Here is a 20062-nt window from a genome sequence, read left to right on the forward strand (position 1 = left end):
TATTTCCAAGGCCACCTCCTTAAGTACTCTGGGATGCAGTCCATCAGGCCCTGGGGATTTATCGGCCTTCAATCCCATCAATTTCCCCAACACAATTTCCCGACTAATAAGGATTTCCCTCAGCTCCTCCTCCTTACTAGACCCTCTGACCCCTTTTATATCCGGAAGTTTGTTTGTGTCCTCCTTAGTGAATACCGAACCAAAGTACTGGTTCAATTGGTCCGCCATTTCTTTGTTCCCCGTTATGACTTCCCCTGATTCTGACTGCAGGGGACCTACGTTTGTCTTTACTAACCTTTTTCTCTTTACATACCTATAGAAACTTTTGCAATTCGTCTTAATGTTCCCTGCACGCTTCTCCTCGTACTCCTTTTTCCCTGCCCTCATCAAACCCTTTGTCCTCCTCTGCTGAGTTCTAAATTTCTCCCAGTCCCCGGGTTCGCAGCTATTTCTGGCCAATTTGTATGCCACTTCCTTGGCTTTAATACTATCCCTGATTTCCCTTGATAGCCACGGTTGAGCCACCTTCCCTTTTTTATTTTTACGCCAGACAGGAATGTACAATTGTTGTAGTTCATCCATGCGGTCTCTAAATGTCTGCCATTGCCCATCCACAGTCAACCCCTTAAGTATCATTCGCCAATCTATCCTAGCCAATTCACGCCTCATACCTTCAAAGTTACCCTTCTTTAAGTTCTGGACCATGGTCTCTGAATTAACTGTTTCATTCTCCATCCTAATGCAGAATTCCACCATATTATGGTTACTCTTCCCCAAGGGGCCTCGCACAACAAGATTGCTAATTAATCCTCTCATTACACAACACCCAGTCTAAGATGGCCTCCCCCCTAGTTGGTTCCTCGACATATTGGTCTAGAAAACTATCCCTGATGCAGTCCAGGAAATCCTCCTCCACCGTATTGCTTCCAGTTTGGTTAGCCCAATCTATGTGCATATTAAAGTCACCCATTATAACTGATGCACCTTTATTGCATGCACCCCTAATTTCCTGTTTGATGCCCTCCCCAACATCACTACTACTGTTTGGAGGTCTGTACACAACTCCCACTAACGTTTTTTTGCCCTTTGGTGTTCTGCAGCTCTACCCATATAGATTCCACATCATCCAAGCTAATGTCCTTCCTAACTATTGCATTAATCTCCTCCTTAACCAGCAATGCTACCCCACCTCCTTTTCCTTTTATTCTATCCTTCCTGAATGTTGAATACCCCTGGATGTTGAGTTCCCAGCCCTGATCATCCTGGAGCCACGTCTCTGTAATCCCAATCACATCATATTTGTTAACATCTATTTGCACAGTTAATTCATCCACCTTATTACGGATACTCCTTGCATTAAGACACAAAGCCTTCAGGCTTGTTTTTTTAAACACCCTTTGTCCTTTTAGAATTTTGCTGTGCAGTGGCCCTTTTTGTTCTTTGCCTTGGGTTTCTCTGCCCTCCACTTTTCATCATCTCCTTTCTGTCTTTTGCTTTTGTCTCCTTTTTGTTTCCCTCTGTCTCCCTGCATTGGTTCCCATCCCCCTGCCATTTTAGTTTAACTCCTCCCCAACAGCATTAGCAAACACTCCCCCTAGGACATTGGTTCCGGTCCTGCCCAGGTGCAGACCGTCCGGTTTGTACTGGTCGCACCTCCCCCAGAACCGGTTCCAATGCCCCAGGAATTTGAATCCCTCCCTGCTGCACCACTGCTCAAGCCACGTATTCATCTGCGCTATCCTGTGATTCCTACTCTGACTAGCACGTGGCACTGGTAGCAATCCCGAGATTACTACTTTTGAGGTCCTACTTTTTAATTTAGCTCCTAGCTCCTTAAATTCATTTCGTAGGATCTCATCCCTTTTTTTACCTATGTCGTTGATACCAATGTGCACCACGACAACTGGCTGTTCTCCCTCCCTTTTTAGAATGTCCTGCACCCGCTCCGAGACATCCTTGACCCTTGCACCAGGGAGGCAACATACCATCCTGGAGTCTCGGTTGCGGCCGCAGAAACGCCTATCTATTCCCCTTACAATTGAATTCCCTATCACTATCGCTCTCCCACTCTTTTTCCTGCCCTCCTGTGCAACAGAGCCAGTCACGGTGCCAGCCATGAACTTGGCTGCTGCTGCCCTCCCCTGATGAGTCATCCCCCTCAACAGTACTCAAAGCAGTGTATCTGTTTTGCAGGGGGATGACCACAGGGGACCCTTGCACTACCTTCCTTGCACTGCTTTCCCTGCTGGTCTTCCATTCTCTATCTGGCTGTGGACCCTTTACCTGCGGTACGACCAACTCGCTACACGTGCTACTCACGTCATTCTCAGCATCGTGGATGCTCCAGAGTGAATCCACCCTCAGCTCCAACTCCGCAATGCGGTCTGTCAGGAGCTGGAGGCGGATACACTTCCTGCACACGTAGCCGTCAGGAACACTGGAGTTGTCCCTGAGTTCCCACATGGTACAGGAGGAGCATAACACGTGACCGAGCTATCCTGCCATGACTTAACCCTTAGATAAGCAACAACAATGCTAAAGTTTACTCACTGTTATAGAAGAGAAAAAAGAAAAACTACTCACCAATCACCAGCCAATCACTTACGCCCTTGGCTGTGACGTCACCTTTCTGTTTCTTTCTACTTCTTTATTGCCTTCTCCCTGTAGCTGCACCGGCTCCGCCTTTTATAGGCCTCACCAACGCACCTCCTCGACGCTGCTCCCGACTGCCGCCGACGCTGGACCCCGGACTCCCTGCTGTGCCTTTTATAGGCTTCTCCACACACCTTGGTGTAATATAAACAGCAACAGGGTCCACCTCCGAGACTCCAATCCCCCTCCGCTAAATGTCCGCCATTTTTTTTTTCGCCTGCTGTCAACTTTTTCATTTTTTTAATTTTTAATTTTTTTTTTGATTGATTTATTGATGTGTTTATCATTTATTATTGATGATGGCTCTTTATTTGTAAAACTGAAGTGTTTAATGTTTGTAAACTTCCCTTTAACCCCCCCCCCCCGCATTCCCTACACCTGATTTGTAACCTACACCTGATTTTCTAAGTGTAGACAAGGTTTTTCTGAGCGTACAGAAATCTACACTTACTCCAAACTAACTTAGAATGGAGTACGTTTTCACTGCCTAAACTTTGAAAACGGGCCTAAGTGGCCAGACATGCCCCCTTTTGGAAAAAAAATCTGTTCCAAACTGTAACTGTTCTAACTGACTAGAAGAACTGGAGCAAACTAAATGCCAAGAATTGCAATTTCTAACATACTCCATTCTAAACCAATTGCTCCAAAAAAACAGGAGCAACTCAGGCCAAAACTTGGCTTCATGATTCCTATACAAAAGCAAAATACTGCGGATGTTGGAAATCTGAAATAAAAACAGAAAATACTGGAAATACTCAGTTGGTCAGACAGCATCTGTGGGGAGAGAAACAGATTTAATGGGCCCAAGTTTCCACACGCGCCTAGAACGGCGCAGTCCCGACCTGGACGCCCGTTTTTCGCGCCACAAAGTGCGCCTAAAAAAATCCTCGGTATTCTCCACCTACCTGCAGGTCCTCTGGCCCTCGGCGCAGCCAGCACGAGCTGTGGGGGGGGCGGAGCCAGGTCTCTGCGCTGAAAACAGTGCCGGGACCTCTGCACATGCGCGCTGCAGTGGGCACGCAAGTGCAGAAGCTCCAGGCGCCGAACTGTGTGGGAGGGGCCCGAAGCATGCAGTCCCTAGCCCTGGCTGAATGGCCTCACTGGGGCTGCATGAATAAGGCTCCTCCCACGGCCAGCTCCTGCTCCCCCCCCCCCCCCCCCCCGATTAGACCCGACACCCGCTCCCCCCTGCCTCCAGACCCGACACCCGCGCTCCCCCCCTGCCTCCGGACCAGACCCAACACCCGCTCCCTCCCCCCACCCCCCCCGACTGACCCGACCCGCGCTCCTGTTCCCGCTACCTGCCTCCCCGACTGGACCCGACCCGACCCGCGCTCCTGTTCCCGCTCCGACCCCCCCCCCCCCCCGACTGGACCCGACCCACGCTCCTGTTCCCACTCCGCCCCCCCACCCCCCCCCCCGATCCGACCCGCGCTCCTGTTCCCGCTCCGCCCCCCGACTGGACCCGACCCGCGCTCCTGTTCCCGCTCCCCGACTGGACCCGACCCGACCCGACCCGACCCGCGCTCCTGTTCCCGCTCCTCCCCCCCCCCCGGACTGGACCCGAGCCGACCCGCGCTCCTGTTCCCGCTCCCCGCCCCCCCGACTGACCCAACCCGACCCGCGCTCCCGCCCCCCGACCCGACTCCCGCTCCCGGACTGGATCCGACCTGACCTCTCCCCCCTCCCTCCCTCTCCCCCTCTCTCTCCTCTCTCACCCCCTCTCTCTCCCTCCTCTCTCTCTCTCTCTCTCTCTCTCTCTCTCTCTCTCTCTCTCTCTCTCTCTCTCTCTCTCTCTCTCTCTCTCTCTCTCTCTCTCTCTCTCCCTTCCCCCCCCGACCCGAACCGAACCTCCCCGACCCAACCCAACGCCACCTACCTGTAAATCTGGTGCTGGGGACGGGCCCTGCCCGAAGTCTCGGGCCGGCCCGTTCAGCCTTCGGTCCCGAAAGGCCTGCCTGAAGCACTTTCACACAGGTAGGAAGATGGTTTATTTAATCTTTTCTTTGCTTATAAATGTTTATTCAGGTTGGATTTATTTGTACAAGTATAAATAAGGATTTATTATAGAATTTAATGACTTCCCTTCCCCCCACCCCCCCCATCCCCACCTCGTTCTGGACGCCTAATTTGTAACTTGCGCCTGATTTTTTAATGTGTAGAACAGGTTTTTTCAGTTCCACAAAAATCTTCACTTGCTCCATTCTACTTTAGTTTGGAGTACGTTTTCACTGTGGAAACTTTCAAATCAGGCATCAGTGGCCGGACACGCCCCCTTTTTGAAGAAAAAATTCTGTTCCAAAATAGAACTGTTCTACCTGACTAGAACTGCAGAAAAAAAATGTGGAAAATTGCGATTTTTAAGATAGTCCGTTCTCCACTAGTTGCTCCTAAAAAATCAGGCGCAAATCATGTGGAAACTTGGGCCCAATGTTTCAGGTCGATGACCTTTTATCCGAACTGGAAAAGATTAGAGATGTAACAGGTTTTAAGCAAGTGTAGGGGCAGGGTAAGGGGAGGAAAAAAAACAAGAGGTCAAACACGAGAAGGGAAACCGAAAGCAATTGACGTCCTATTCCTAAGATGTGACCAACATTGCCACATAGTTCTCTATCTGGGATGTAACCTTGTACAGTATATTACCTCTGCAATTTGTATTCTATCACTAGTTTGATTGCCTTTTTAAACTTCTGTATGGGATGATCATTTCAATTATTTTTCATAACAACTGATCATTTTGCTCCTTGACTATTCCATTCAACACTGATTTCCCATTTCGGTTTTTTGGTCCCATATAATTTTAGATTTCTTAATTGTACTTTCCATCTACTGGAAAAATGTGAAGAGACTGGATTGGAAAGAAAATTTTAACGACTCCCATGGACTGAGCTAACTTAGAATCATTGGTCAATTAAGATTTGTGAAGATCTTAACTTGAACCACATGTTTGTACTTGAAATATTCTTGTACTGTGATGTCTAACGTGAACATATTGGCTGTGAGGTAGAAAATACTTGTTTAATAGATAGGGGTAGATTATTTTAAAATTTGTCATTTTCTCTTTCTTGCCACCATTAAAATTTGTTGTTCTAAAAAAAAATTTTTAAGTAAAAATATATTTTTTGCAACAGGATGCTGGTCATGATGAAGCAAGTTTGAGTGATAGTCATACGGAACCGCCGGCAAAACTTAGGCGCAGGAATGCTGATCCAGTTTCTAGCGATCTTTCAACCGAACGTAGTCCGCATAACAGTGGTCCAACAGAAGAATGGTGTGGCTCAACAAGGCAATCCAGGTGAGATGAATTTACAGCACTTTTTGTATCCAAGTGGTTATCGGAATATATTGAGTAACTAAAGCATTATTGCTGCATTAAATTTCTTAAATATTTTCTTGGTATTATATAGCTTTGGAGATGTGTATAGAAAGCTCCTTTTAACCTGAAATTAAAAATTTTGGCACAGGAGGCAACAATTTGGTCCATTGTGCATGTATTGGTGCTAGTTCCCCCATCAGAGCTTAATCACTCTAATCCCTTCAGTATCTTTCACCTCCATATCATATCATAACCCTTTGCTAGGAAAACATTCTTCAGCCTTTCCTTTTGTGCTCGTAGTACTAATCCTAAGTGTATGCCCCTTGCTCCTGATTCATTGTCCAGTGGAAATAACATTTCATTATTTGCCCCTTTGAAAGCTTTCATAATTTTGAGCATGTATATTAAATCGGTTGCCCTTGAATATCTTGCCTCCACTGTATATAGCCTGCCATTTTTTTAAATTATTTCATCCCTGATATCATCCCAGTGAATCTACATTTTGCCTTTATCATGGCTTTATATCCTTTTTATTGTTTGTTGCTTAAAACTGTATACAATACTTCAACTGCAGCATAAATTTTTCTTAGCAAATATTTTACTCTATTTACATTGCCAGTAATAGTGATAAATGATTGCTATCTCAAGTATTCTGCATGAGATTTATTTCATAAACCTGAAACAGCCACTTTACTAACTTGCTTGCAATCAGCTGTCGGTTAAAAAGAAACTCAGCTGTGCACATGCTGTCAGCACTGATGAGTGCCAGTTATAACCATAGCAACTACAGCTGAGCCTTCTGTGATGTTAGTATCACAAACAAACTGTACTTGCACTGCATGCTGACATAATATAAAAAAAATACTCATGCTTGTTCTTGGAACCCGAGTGTGATTTTTTTTTTTGTTGGCCACTGTACTAACTGCATACTCATTACCCCTCATCACTATAGAATTAAATGCACAGCAGCGCTACTTTTAATTGGCAATTATAGGAGAAATGTACATATAAGTAGACCAGGTCAGAACTGGTTCAGAAACTGAAATGTTGGTGGTCTTATCCTTTGTTTGCAAGTAAAATGAGTGATTACTGGGACCATTAAAGCAGAGATATGAAGACTGAACTCTGCTAGAAAGTATCTCCAAGAAATTCACAAAAAATGTCATTGGCCTCAGTACCTTACTGGCAACTGACTCAGAATGTGTGTAGCATTAACAACTACTTCAAGATAATAGATGTACAACGACCTGAAATCTATTTCAATATCACACTTTAAGTACTGTTGTCAAATTTACTAGAAATCCTCCTTTCATACCACAATAATAGTTTTTGTTCTTGATTTCTTTTCCAGGTTAACTACTCGTGCAGGTGCTTCAATGCAAAATGGTCATGGTAGTTTGGGTAAGTTGCTTATTTTACAGTAAGAGAGTCAAAAAAGTTGTATACAGCTATCTCAAAAGGAGTAAGTTTCCAGTTTAAGCTGGGCTGCTTGAGGAGGAAGAAAAGCTGGCCAAGAAAGGATCACTTCTCACAATGTTCAAGTGTACCTGCATGGGCGTTATAATGCTGGTAAATGTGATATCTGCAGAGTGGAAGCTCCTGTCCATCATCTGAGGGGTTAAATAGTATTCCTGATGTAACTGGCGAAGCCCACCGGTTAGAAATGACGTGTGTTTGGTATTTTTATGTAAAATTTCTTTCCTCACGCTTCCCCTGCTGCTGATGGTGTTCACTTTTATAGTTATGTGCAGATCTATTTATGTGAATATTTTGGCACATCATCACCTTCCTGATGCCACATTTTGTATAAAATGACAACAAATAAGAACTGAGTGTCTTTTTTTATAAAGACCTGGAGAAGTTGTTCAGGTAACAAGGAGGGAGACCAAGCGCGTGCCAATCCATAGAAACTTCCAACAATAATTGGCCTGTAATTAACCTCTGGACTTGCTTCGACCATTTCCTCACGGAGAATACCTGAATAATAGTTTTAAAGAGAGACAGACCAGGTTATCAGCTGAATAGAAATTGCTGCAAACCCCAGAATGCCTGCAGGCAACATCACAGAAGATCTGTGTATATTTAAGTACAGCTACTTCTAAAACTTATAAATAAAAATGACAATTGTTGGTAATCCATTGCTATCCTAAAAAGTTCTCAGACCTCCTGGAAGTCGACGTGAAAGCCAAGAGGATGGGGACCATTCTCACATGAATGGTGATTCAGAAGTTAGAAGAAGTGGTCGAGCAAGGAGGAACAAATTTGAAACCCTCAACCAAAGCCTTCTGTTTGATCAGCTGGTAAACAGGTATAGTAGTTGTGCTGTAGTTCTTTTTATTATTAAGTGGCATTTAAGGTATATTTTTCTCTCTTTATGGCTCTCGCTATATGGGTTTCACCCTAATTAAACAACTAAAATGGGAGAAGTCAGCCTTTGTTTAATAATTCAAATGTTTATCATGTTGTCAGAAGAAGGTGTCATGCATAAACCAAAAGGCTGAAATTGGAGGGCATGTAATAGAGAAAGAACTTCAATAAAAAGTTCTCATCAATAGTACCCATTGTCAAAGGGGCTTCTTGCATCCAGTCGAAAGGTGACATTGGTAGATGTTTGAAAGCAGGTCATCTGGCTGCACACTTGGCTTTAAAATAATTTTTGTATGAAATACCTCCGAACTAAATGTATTCATATTTGGATACTATGGGCTCAATTTTCCCCAATGCCGTTTTTTTTGCATATTGCCAGAGTTACGCCTGTCTTTTTGGCCCCGACTACTCCAAAGAAATAAGTATCAAGTTTCCCCATTCTATTCTTTGAAATTGGCACCATGCAGCCTGTCCTTTAACTTCGGGTGGGTGGAGGAGGTGGGGGTAGCCTAATGTCTGTGCCCCACTTTCTGCGCATGCGAGAGAAAAAAAGGATGTTTTTGACATGTTTACTATGGATGCGCATGCCCAGTACAACTCCTGGTCTGCATTCGGCCATTTTTAAAGAGCCAGTTGTGTGTGAGAACTTTAATTCTCATTGGAAAAATCGGAGCTGCAATACAAGATGCAACGTGGCTCAAGGACCAAGAATTTCTTACAGGGTGAAGTGGAGGCACTAGTTACTGTAATTGAGGCCAGATGGCATGAGCTGGACACCAGCAGAGGTCACATAAAAGTTTCACCAAAAGAAATGAAGAAACGCTGGAACCAACTTGCAGAAGATTACTGTGCAATGGTGACCACCCTGAGGTCTGGAGGCCAGTGCAAAAAGAAGTGGCAGGACCTTGGTCAAGTAGTTAGTGTAAGTAATATCTTCATTTATTCACTGGAATTGCAATTGTAAATGTGACCATCTGTATATGTCCCACCCAGCAGAAAGACACCCTCTCTCAAAAAGTTATATTTTCATCTTTGCAGAGGAAGATGGCACACAACAAAAGGGAAAGAACTCTGAACAGGAGTCGGCCCGGCAAATCTGCACCCCTGACGCCCTTGGAAGACGGGGTCGCTGCTTTGATGGGTCCTACCTGGAGAAAAACAACTACCACTGTACAAGTTGGGTCCACACTCGAGGGAGAGGGCAAGTCCTGCAAATTCCACAGTCTGGCTTTGCTAAATGTTAATTACTGCGCGGGCTAGCCATGCTTCAGTTCATGGGGATGTCTCCGTCAGCTACTCTTCAGTTGATGCAATGTGCTATCATTCATCATGGTCCTTCAAATGAGCTTGGTGCCTGCACTGTGTGCTACTCATGCCACCCTGCCCCCTCCTCTGCTGCTAACCATTTGTCTGTCCTGTTATATTTTGAAGAACTTGAGGCCAACCCTGACAATGCAGAAGAAGATTCAGACGCGGATATGTCTGAAGAGGAGAACATCTTCCAATCCCACCTTCCAGACCAAGAGCATATGGGGGTGAGGGGGAAGGGGAGGTGATGGATGAAGCTCCCACTGTTGTACTCACTCTGAAGGAGGTGCAGGTGCTGCCCATTGAGGTGCCAGCCTCTTTCCTGAGTGGTACGAGTGTTAGGACATTCCATGGTTTCCCACAGTCCGAGGTTGGGGATTCCAGTGAGATGCAGCGAGGCACACCCAGGGCCACACCATCAAAGGCTGCTGGTCCCAGTGGGATGCAGCAAGCACACCCAGGGTGAGGAGCGGAAGGAGAGCTCGACAGCACTCTCCTGAGGTGCAGGATCTAACAGATGTGGTTCAGATGATGGCAATGAGTGTGGAGAGCATTGACCTTACACAATCTCTCCTGGACGCCATTAGTGGAGTGGGTGATGAGGTATCGGGACTGTCGGTAGAAGTAACAACACACTCGCGAGAAATAGAAACACTGTCCGGGAACACGAGGGAGGGAGTGTCTCAGGCAGCTGATACAATGTCAGTGCAGATGAGGGAGGGAATGTTGCAGGCAGTTGAGACACTGTCGGGGCACACGGGGAGGGAATGTCGGAGTTAGCTGCTGCAATAAGGGAACATGCCCAGACCCGCAACCATTGACAGAATCAACTGCCACTTGCACTCCAATCCCCAAACCAGCCTCTGAAGAGGCCCCAACCGGGCCTTCCACATTACCACCTGCCCACGCCCCTCCCCATTAAGAAGTGCGCATTACCCGAGATGTTTGAAAGAATAAGGTTGGTATCAACCCGAAAAATGCTGCGCCACCGCTTGTGGGCGGGGGTGGAGTCAACAAGACCAAGTGTAGCAGGTAGTCATGGAATAAGATGGAGGGGAGATGGGTGCAGCCTTTCTTTGCTGCTGTTATTGTTGTAACTGTTCTCAACTTAAAAGTTTTTTGTAAATTATGTAAATTTACAAGTTTAAAAGTTTGTAAGTGATCTTAACTGAAAACTTTAAAGTTTGATACAAGAATATTTTTATTAAAATTAAATTAAGTACAAACAAGTGTTAAACTTTTGAATAATATATATTTTAAATTATAACAATCATTTCCATTATTTGTTCCATTAACACAACACAACATTACGGAACATTTCCAAACAGTAAACATGGTCCATTTGGAATAGTTGCCGCTGAGCCTTCAGGCAGCAAAGTGTTCACGGATGAGCTGCTGGCGCAAGGCTTGAGGAAATGTTAAAGGGGCACGATGGCCCGCCCTCCTCCGCCGTCATACTCCGGGTTCAGTTAGTTGCATGGTGTCCTCGTTCTCCTCCTTTTCTTCGTAACCTGCATCTTCCTCCTCCTCCTCATCATCAGCTACTCTACTACCACATTACCGCCTGCCCACGTCCCCCCCCCATTAAGAAGTGCGCATTACCCGAGATGTTTGAAAGAATAAGGTTGGTATCAACCCGAGAAATGCCGCGCCACCGCTTGTGGGCGGGGGTGGAGTCAACAAGACCTGGGTCTTCTACTACCAGCTGCTGCTGCCTCATGATGGCTAAGTTGTGCAGCATGCAGCACACAACAGTGAACTGACCGACAATCTCTGGAGTATTGCAAGTAGCCTCCGGAATGGTCCAGGCATTGGAAACGCTGCTTCAAGATGCCAATGGTCCTCTCTCTTATGCTGCGTGTTGCAATGTGAGACATGTTGTATTCCCACTCCGCTTCCGTCCGAGTTATGTGTAGGGGTGTCATGAGCCAGGTGGCAAGGCTGTACCCTTTGTCCCCCAGCAGCCAGCCCTGCCCTTCTGGCTGCTGATGAAACCTGGGCATATACAGCGCTCTCGCGTAGGATGAACGCATCATGGGTGCTCCCAGGGTATCTCGCAGCAACTGCCATGATAGAAACATAGAAAATAGGCGCAGGAGCAGGCCATTCAGCCCTTCCAGCCTGCACCGCCATTCAATGAGTTCATGGCTGAACATGAAACTTCAGTAACCCCTTCCTGCTTTCTCGCCATACCCCTTGATCCCCCGAGTAGTAAGGACTTCATCTCACTCCCTTTTGAATATATTTAGTGAATTGGCATCAACTACTTTCTGTGGTAGAGAATTCCACAGGTTCACCACTCTCTGGGTGAAGAAGTTTCTCCTCATCTCGGTCCTAAATGGCTTACCCCTTATCCTTAGACTGTGACCCCTGGTTCTGGACTTCCCCAACAATAGGAACATTCTTCCTGCATCCAACCTGTCCAAACCCGTCAGAATTTTAAACGTTTCTATGAGGTCCCCTCTTACTCTTCTGAACTCCAGTGAATACAAGCCCAGTTGATCCAGTCTCTCCTCATATGTCAGTCCCGCCATCCCGGGAATCAGTCTGGTGAACCATCGCTGCACTCCCCCAATAGCAAGAACGTCCTTCCTCAAGTTAGGAGACCAAAACTGTACACAATACTCCAGGTGTGGCCTCACCAAGGCCCTGTACAACTGTAGCAACACCTCCCTGCCCCTGTACTCAAATCCCCTCGCTATGAAAGCCAACATGCCATTTGCTTTCTTAACCGCCTGCTGTACCTGCATGCCAACCTTCAATGACTGATGTACCATGACACCCAGGTCTCATTGCACCTTCACTTTTCCTAATCTGTAACCAATCAGATAATAGTCTGTCTCTCTCTGTTTTTACCACCAAAGTGGATAACCTCACATTTATCCACATTATACTTCATCTGCCACGCATTTGCCCACTCACCTAACCTATCCAAGTCACTCTGCAGCCTCATAGCATCCTCCTCGCAGCTCACACTGCCACCCAACTTAGTGTCATCCACAAAATTGGAGATACTACATTTAATCCCCTCGTCTAAATCATTAATGTACAATGTAAACAGCAATGCAAGTCTTCACAGACGAGCTGCACATTCATGGATTGTAGGCCTTTTCTGTTCCTGTACATCTCGGAATCCTCCAAAGGTGCTCACAAGGCGATGTGGGTACAATCAATGCAGTCCTGTACCTTTGGGTAGCCAGCAATCCTGGAGAAGCCCACAGCCCTGGGTGGTTATGTAGTCATTTCTCTGGGCATATAGTGCAGCAGTCACCTGCCAAATGCAGATATGTGTTGCATGTTGAGAAATGGCGCGCATATCCCCAGTTGTGGCCTGGAATGAGCCAGATGCATAAAATGAAAGTGCAGCTATAATCTTTACTTCAACTGACAAAGCAGTCCTCCTGACGCTCCTAGGGTGCAGGTCTGCCTTTATTAACTCAGATGTTGGATACAACTTCTTTGCGGAAATGCAGCCTTCTCACACAGGCTGCATCACTCGGATGCAGGTATGAACGCCTGTTTCGATATACCCAATGTGGATAAGGCCTCCTGCCCATCATCCTACGTGCTCTGAGGTTCCTCGGGTGAAGATGAGTAATCAATCTTCTCCGCAGCGCAATCATGCAGAAGGCTTGCAAGAGGTATGGCATTGTCAATATTGCCCCCCTAATTTAATTGTAGCTTTGCAAGAAGCTCAAAACAGCAGGACAGAGCATTCGCACCTTCTTTCCTCTCTCTCTTTCCTCAAGATGGAGGCCCTAGTATGGACCATAACCTAGTCTGCGCATGGACAATAGGCTTGCTTAGAACAGGAAGCTAGGCATTCAATGAAGAAATGAAGTCTAATACAATTCTTTAATTTTTGATTTTATTCAAAGTACCACGCCACCACCGAACGTCTCCTCACCGGGCCCGAAGGTCGGAGCTTCGGCCGGCAGAATCGCTCCCTCACCCAGACATGGGCTCGGCTTCCAACCTCCCCAGGCTTCTTTTGAAACTGCTGTATAGCCCAAGGGTTCTCATCCCTTATATAAGTGGTTGGCAGTTGAGTTTGGCTTCCCCTGTCCCCGCCACCCTCCTCCTGGCTCCTTATGAAGCAGAGCCCCAGCCCATTGCAGATTTGTGTGGCATGTTGAGAAATGGCACACACATCCCCAGTTGTGGCCTTCTCTTCAACTGACAAAGCAATCCTCCTGACTTTTCCAGGTTGCAGGTCTGCTTTTACTAACTCACAGATCTCGGTTACAACTTCTTTGCGGAAACGCAGCCATCTTACAGTCTGCATCACTTGGGTGCAGGTATGAACGCCTGTCTCAATATACCCGACGTGGGTAAGGCCTCCTGCCCATCATCCTACGTGCTCTGAGGTTCCTCATGCGATGACATCGAATCAGTTGTCTCCTCCGCAGCACGATCATACAGAAGGCTTGCATGAGGTATGACATTGTCAGTATTGCCTCCATGATTAAATTGTACCTTTGCAAGCAGCTCATAACAGCAGGCAGGACAAGCTTCTTTGTTGTCTCTCTCCCCAAGGTCGATGCCCTAGTATAGACACACCTAGGTCTGAGCATGTGCAATAGGCTTGCTTAGATTGGGAAACAACCCCCCCCCCCCTTCCCCACACCCAGGCTTCATTTGATGCCGCTTGCTCCATAGTGTAAGGGTTCTCATCCCTTCAATTTGGCTTCCTCCCTTCCCCGGGCTTCTTTTGAAGCTGAGCCCGTGTATGGGCAAGGGATCGATTCTGCTGGCCTATGCTCCAACCCTCGAGCCCAATTTGGAGATGTTCGGTGGTGGCGTGGCACTTTAATTTAGGATTAAAAAAAAAAAATTGTATGAAACTTCCATTTTCTGCATTTTCAGTTGGAAAAAAAATTAAGCTTCATGATGCATATTTAATGTGTTCTTGACACCCTCCAAAACTTTGCATAAAAACAATGGCATCTTTCTGCGCCGATTTTTTGATGTGCGCTGGCTTTTAAGTGCCCAGAAGATTTTTTGGGAGTGGTCACACACACACCGTCCTCGGAGAAATGTAAGTTGGCCAAGCTTGCTTAAATGTGAAAAACTGGCGCAGACATCAGGTTATGCAAAAACAAAAACGAACCTAAAAAAAAATCATAACTAACTTAGTTACACTGTGCACAATCTTTGGGGAAACTTGGATTTTAAAATTTAGGCCAAAAAAAGCGGCGCGTGGCAAAAGAATGGCGCAAATCACTGGGGAAAATTGAGCCCTTTACCATAGCACAATACTGTGTTTCGATGGATTAGAAATCACCAACAACTTTCTATCAGGCCAATGCTATATCAATAGATTCATATTAGTATCTTGAGGGGATTTCAAATTCCTATCAAAATACCTTCTTTGGTAAAATGGAGAGGAGTAAAATTTCTAAACCTACTGTGCTGAAAATTTCTAAACCTATTGAGTCTTTAACCTGTTTGGATAGTTGTTTCTGTTACTATTTTAGTTCCATATGTGGACATATAAAATTATTGATTTTAAACAGCTGATCCCTGAGTGTGCTGCAGAAAGTTTTCCTTTTTGTGCCCCTTTGACAGCGGGAACTATTGAACTTTTTGTAGAAGTTCTTATTGGTTTTACCTTGGACTTTGGTTCAAATAATTTCCTTTATTACAGTGAGTTATGGACATTTTCTCTTGCATTGCTGAGATCTGAGAATTATTCCAGCCCAGATGTGCTTGTAAGTGTCTTCTGGCTGTAAGAGTCTAATGTGAAATGAGTTTGGGCAGCCGTAATCTCACTCTTGGTTGGCACATGTCCACTGTATAAAACAGCACATATGATTCATCATTAATTGGCACTAAAACTGTGAGGGCAGAGTTAGTTACAGGAGACATTTGCCACATTTCTGACCATTCAGTAAGGGATGGTTTTCTGAGAGTGGTTTTAAGGTACTCATTTTTGGTAGGGCAGAGAGAACGTAATACAGGTGCAACCTCCCAAATCTGGAGTTCGAACAACCAAAATGTTCCAAAATCCGGACATTGCGCAGATCAGAGGAGGGGTTGTCCGAAATCTGGAAATATGTTCCGAAAACCGGATTTTTTTTTTAAATAGGAGGCAGAGTAACTCCCCGCTGCCTCCGGTGTTCCCTCCTTGGTCGGGTTGGCGAGCTGTGTCCTGGGGCTGGCTGCTCCTCTTCTCCTCGCTGCCTCCGGTGTTCCCTCCTTGATCGGGTTGGCACGCTGTCGGAAAATACAGGCACACGAAAGTCAGCCCAAGGGTTTCCGGATTCGGCATGGCGGAACTATGTTTTGAAATCCGGAAATATCTGGAACGGCCTCGGTCCCGAGGTTTCCGGATTTGGGAGGTTGCACCTGTACTGACCTGATCCTATGTCCAAATTGGTAAAATGCTCCATTTTCAACATTGAGGACAAATAAATCCCTGATTTGAAAATTTACATGATATAATATGTTACATAACATAAGAAATAGGAACAGGAGTAGGTCATTCGGCCCCTCGAGCTTGCTCCACCATTCAATAAGATCATGGCTGATCTGATCATGGACTCAGCTCCACTTCCCCACCCGCTCCCCATAACCCCTTATCCCCTTATCACTCAAGAAACTGTATTTCTGTCTTAAATTTATTCAATGTCCCAGCTTCTACAGCTCTCTGAGGCAGTGAATTCCACAGATTTACAACCCTCAGAGAAGAAATTGCTCCTCATCTCTGTTTTAAATGGTCGGCCCCTTATCCTAAGATCATGCCCTCTAGTTCTAGTCTCCCCCATAAGTGGAAACATCCACCTTGTCAAGTCCCCTCATAATCTTGTCAAATGCCTTCTGGAAGTCCAAATACACCACATCCACTGGTGCCCCTTTATCCACCCTGTTCGTTACATCCTCAAAGAACTCCGGCAAATTTGTCAAACATGACTTCTCCTTCATAAATCCATGCTGACTCTGCCTGACTGAATTTTGCTTTTCCAAATGTCCTGCTACTGTTTCTTTCATAATGGATGCCAACATTTTCCCAACCACAGATGTTAGGCTTACTGCTCTATAGCTTCCTGCTTTTTGTATGCCTCCTTTTTAAAATAGGGGTGTTACATTTGCAGTTTTCCAATCTGCTGGGACCTCTCCAGAATCCAGAGAATTTTGGTAAATTACAACCAATGCATCCACAATCCCTGCCACTGCTTCTCTTAAGACCCAAGGATGCAAGACATCAGGTCCAGGGGATTTATCTGCCCTTAGTCCCATTATCTTACTGAGTACCACCTCCTTAGTCATTGTGATTGTGTTAAGTTCCTCTCCCCCCCCCCCCCCCCCCCCTGCCCATAGCCCCTTGACTATCCACTGTCAGAATATTGTTAGTGTCCTCTACCGTAAAGAGTGATGCAAAATATTTGTTCAGAGTTTCTGCCATCTCCATGTTGCCCATTACTAGTTCCCCGGTCTCGTCCGCTAAGGGATCAACATTTACTTTAGCCACTCTTTTTTCCTTTTATAAACTTATAGAAACTCTTGCTATCTGTTTTTTTATATTTTGTGCTAGTTTACTTTCATAGTCTATCTTCCCTTTCTTCATAATTTTTTTTTCAGTCGTTCTTTGCTGGCTTTTAAAAGCTTCCCAGTCTTCTGTCCTCCCAGTAGTTTAGGCCACTTTGTATGCCCTTGTTTTTAATTAGATACCGTCCTTATTTCTTTAGTTAGCCATGGATGGCTACCTTTTCTCTTACACCCTTTCCTCCTCACTGGAATATAGTTTTCTTGAGAGTTGTGAAATATCTCCTTAAATGTACACCACTGTTCATCAACCGTCCTACACTTTAATCTATTTTCTCAGTCCACTTTACCCAACTCTGCCCTCATACCATCATAGTCTCCTTTATTTAAGCTTAGTATGCTGGTTAGAGATCCAACTTTCTCGCCCTCCATCTGAATTTGAAATTCAAACATGCTATGATCACTCATTCCGAGGGGATCCTTTACTCGGAGATTGTTTATTAATCCTGTCTCATTACACAGGACCAGATCCGAAGAGAGCCTGCCTCCTGGTTGGTTCCGTTACATACTGCTCAAGGAACCCGTCCCTTACGCACTCTATGAACTCTTCCTCAAGGCTACCCTGACCAATTTGATTTGTCCAATCAATATGGAGTTTAAAATCACCCATGATTATTCCCTTTTTACAAGTCCCCACTATTTCATGGTTTATGCTCTGACCAACAGAGTTGCTACTGTTAGGGGGCCTATAGACTACGCCCACCAGTGACTTTTTCCCCTTATTGTTCCTTATCTCCACTCAAACTGTTTCAACACCCTTATCATTTGAGCCAATATCGTTTCTTACTATTGCAGTGATTCCATCCTTTATCAATAGAGCTTACCCCACCTCCCTTTCGTTTCTGTCTGTCTTTCCGGGTTGTCAAGTATCCCTGAATATTTAATTCCCAGCCCTGGTCACCTTGCAACCACGTCTCTATAATGGCTATCAGACCCATTCGTCTCAATTTGTACCATCAACTCATCTATTTTGTTACAAATCCTACATGTATTTAGACAAAGTGCCTTTAAGTTTGTTTTTTTACCTTTTTTTCTTACTTGCTTCCTCTCTCCTTCAAACTCACTTTCTTTAATTTTGCTTGCTAATTTCAGCTTTACTCCCCTCCCTATGGAGTCTATTTTCAGGTTCCCATCCCTCTGCCAAGCTAGTTTAAACCCTCCCCAACTGCACTAGCAAAGCCCCCTGCGAGGATATTGGTCCCGGCTCTGTTGAGGTCCCACCTCCCCCAGAAGTGGTCCCAATGTCTCAGGAAATTATAGCCCTTCTGCCTGCACCATCTCTCCAGCCACATATTCATCTGCTCTATCCTGCTATTTCTGTACTCACTAGTTCGTGGCACTGGGAGTAATCCAGAGATTACTACCTTTTGAGGTCCTGCTTTTTAATCTCCTAGCTCCCTAAACTCTGCCTGCAGGACCTCATTCCTCTTCCTACCTATGTCATTAGTACCAATGTTGTGGTTGTTGACTTTATATTTATCAACTTAAACATTGTAAAACAACACACCTTTTTCACTCATCAGTTGACACAAATATACAATTTTTATAGCCACTGTTTAATACATTCACTATCTTATGCCACTATAATCATTTGCAATCTTAACAGTAGGGTACGGATTTTCGGCAGGTTTGCGACCGGGTTTTCGCCACAATTTGACCCTCTGTGGTGAAAACCCGGTCGACGAGATCCTCTGGTACCTGTTTGCGGCGGCGCTTCCAAGTACCACCAGGGAGAGGTGCGCCAACGTGCAACGATGCGGATTGCATTTGTGTCGTATTTTCGGCACTCCCAACCTGTACGCCGCGGTCAGAGTAGCGACAGGTCGAACCTGTCTCTGCAGCCCTGCCAGCAGCGGTAAGTATGAAAACCTGCTAAAAAGATAAGTTAAAGTTTTTATTAAAACATTTTTTTTCAGCGATTCGATAGATAAGGGTCTTGTACATGTTTTGGGGAATTCTTTTTTTTGTTTGTTTTCCCCCCTGCCCCCCACTCCCAAGCCTCTCTGTGTTCCTGGCCCCGGACTAAAGTTGCACTGCAAATAGTCGTGCAACGCCTCCTTTACTGATGTGTGGCGCAGACGTAAAGGCTGGAGATTTGGCCCAAAAACAGTAGCGCAGCAAAGACGGTAATTTTGATGTAAAACTACTGTTTCCGTCGAAAACTGAAAATCCCGCCCTAGATGTCTGCTAGTAGCGATGCTAATGGACTTCTTTAGTATTAATTAAAACAATTCTTTGAAAGAAAGAACTTGCATCTATCTATATGGTGTCTCATGTCCTCAGGACATCCTAAAGCACTTTGCAGCCAGTAGATTATTTTGAAGTGCAATCACTGTTATGTTAGCACAGATTGCAGTAAATTTGCATGCAGCAAGGGTACACATACACGACAGCACCTCTGAATGCAGCACGTCCTCTGTGCTGTGCTCAAGTATCAGTATAGATTGTGTGTCAAGTCAGGCTTGAATCCTCAACTTTTTGACTGAGGTGAAAGTGTAACTAACTGAGCCAAGTTGATGCTGAGTAGCAAACTTAGTCTGGATCTATTTATCTTTACCTTTAATGTGGAATCTTCTTTTATTTAGGGAGGATTCCACAATAAGGAGGGGGCAAAGGGAAAATGGCTGCTCGTTGAATAGGAGCTAAACAAGGGCTAGAATTCTATTCCGGGGGAGGGCGGGGGAAGAATAGTGAACACAATGCTACTTGGTATCGGGAAGGAAAGGCAAAGACCGAAATATTATGTAGGGGAAGGTGCAATATTTAAGTGGGTATGGTAAACGTGCTCATTTGCAAGGGGGGCGGGGGGGCGGGGGGTGGGGGGGGCAAGTGAAATATTTTACTGTGTTAAGCTACAGTAAGTGGAGAGGAAAG

At 45.4% G+C, this 20062-nt stretch overlaps 1 protein-coding gene across 1 annotated transcript in view; it reads left to right on the forward strand.

Moving 5' to 3' along the window:
• Nucleotides 1-20062, forward strand: part of atad2b (ATPase family AAA domain containing 2B) — a 177420-nt gene that overhangs the window by 48985 nt on the left and 108373 nt on the right. The window contains exons 2-4 of the mRNA XM_070884187.1: nt 5784-5947; nt 7320-7369; nt 8123-8276. Coding sequence (XP_070740288.1) covers nt 5784-5947; nt 7320-7369; nt 8123-8276 — 368 coding nt within the window. The remainder of the gene's footprint in view (nt 1-5783; nt 5948-7319; nt 7370-8122; nt 8277-20062) is intronic.

Source organism: Pristiophorus japonicus, chromosome 7 (assembly GCF_044704955.1).
Source record: "Pristiophorus japonicus isolate sPriJap1 chromosome 7, sPriJap1.hap1, whole genome shotgun sequence".
Taxonomy (NCBI): domain Eukaryota; kingdom Metazoa; phylum Chordata; class Chondrichthyes; family Pristiophoridae; genus Pristiophorus; species Pristiophorus japonicus.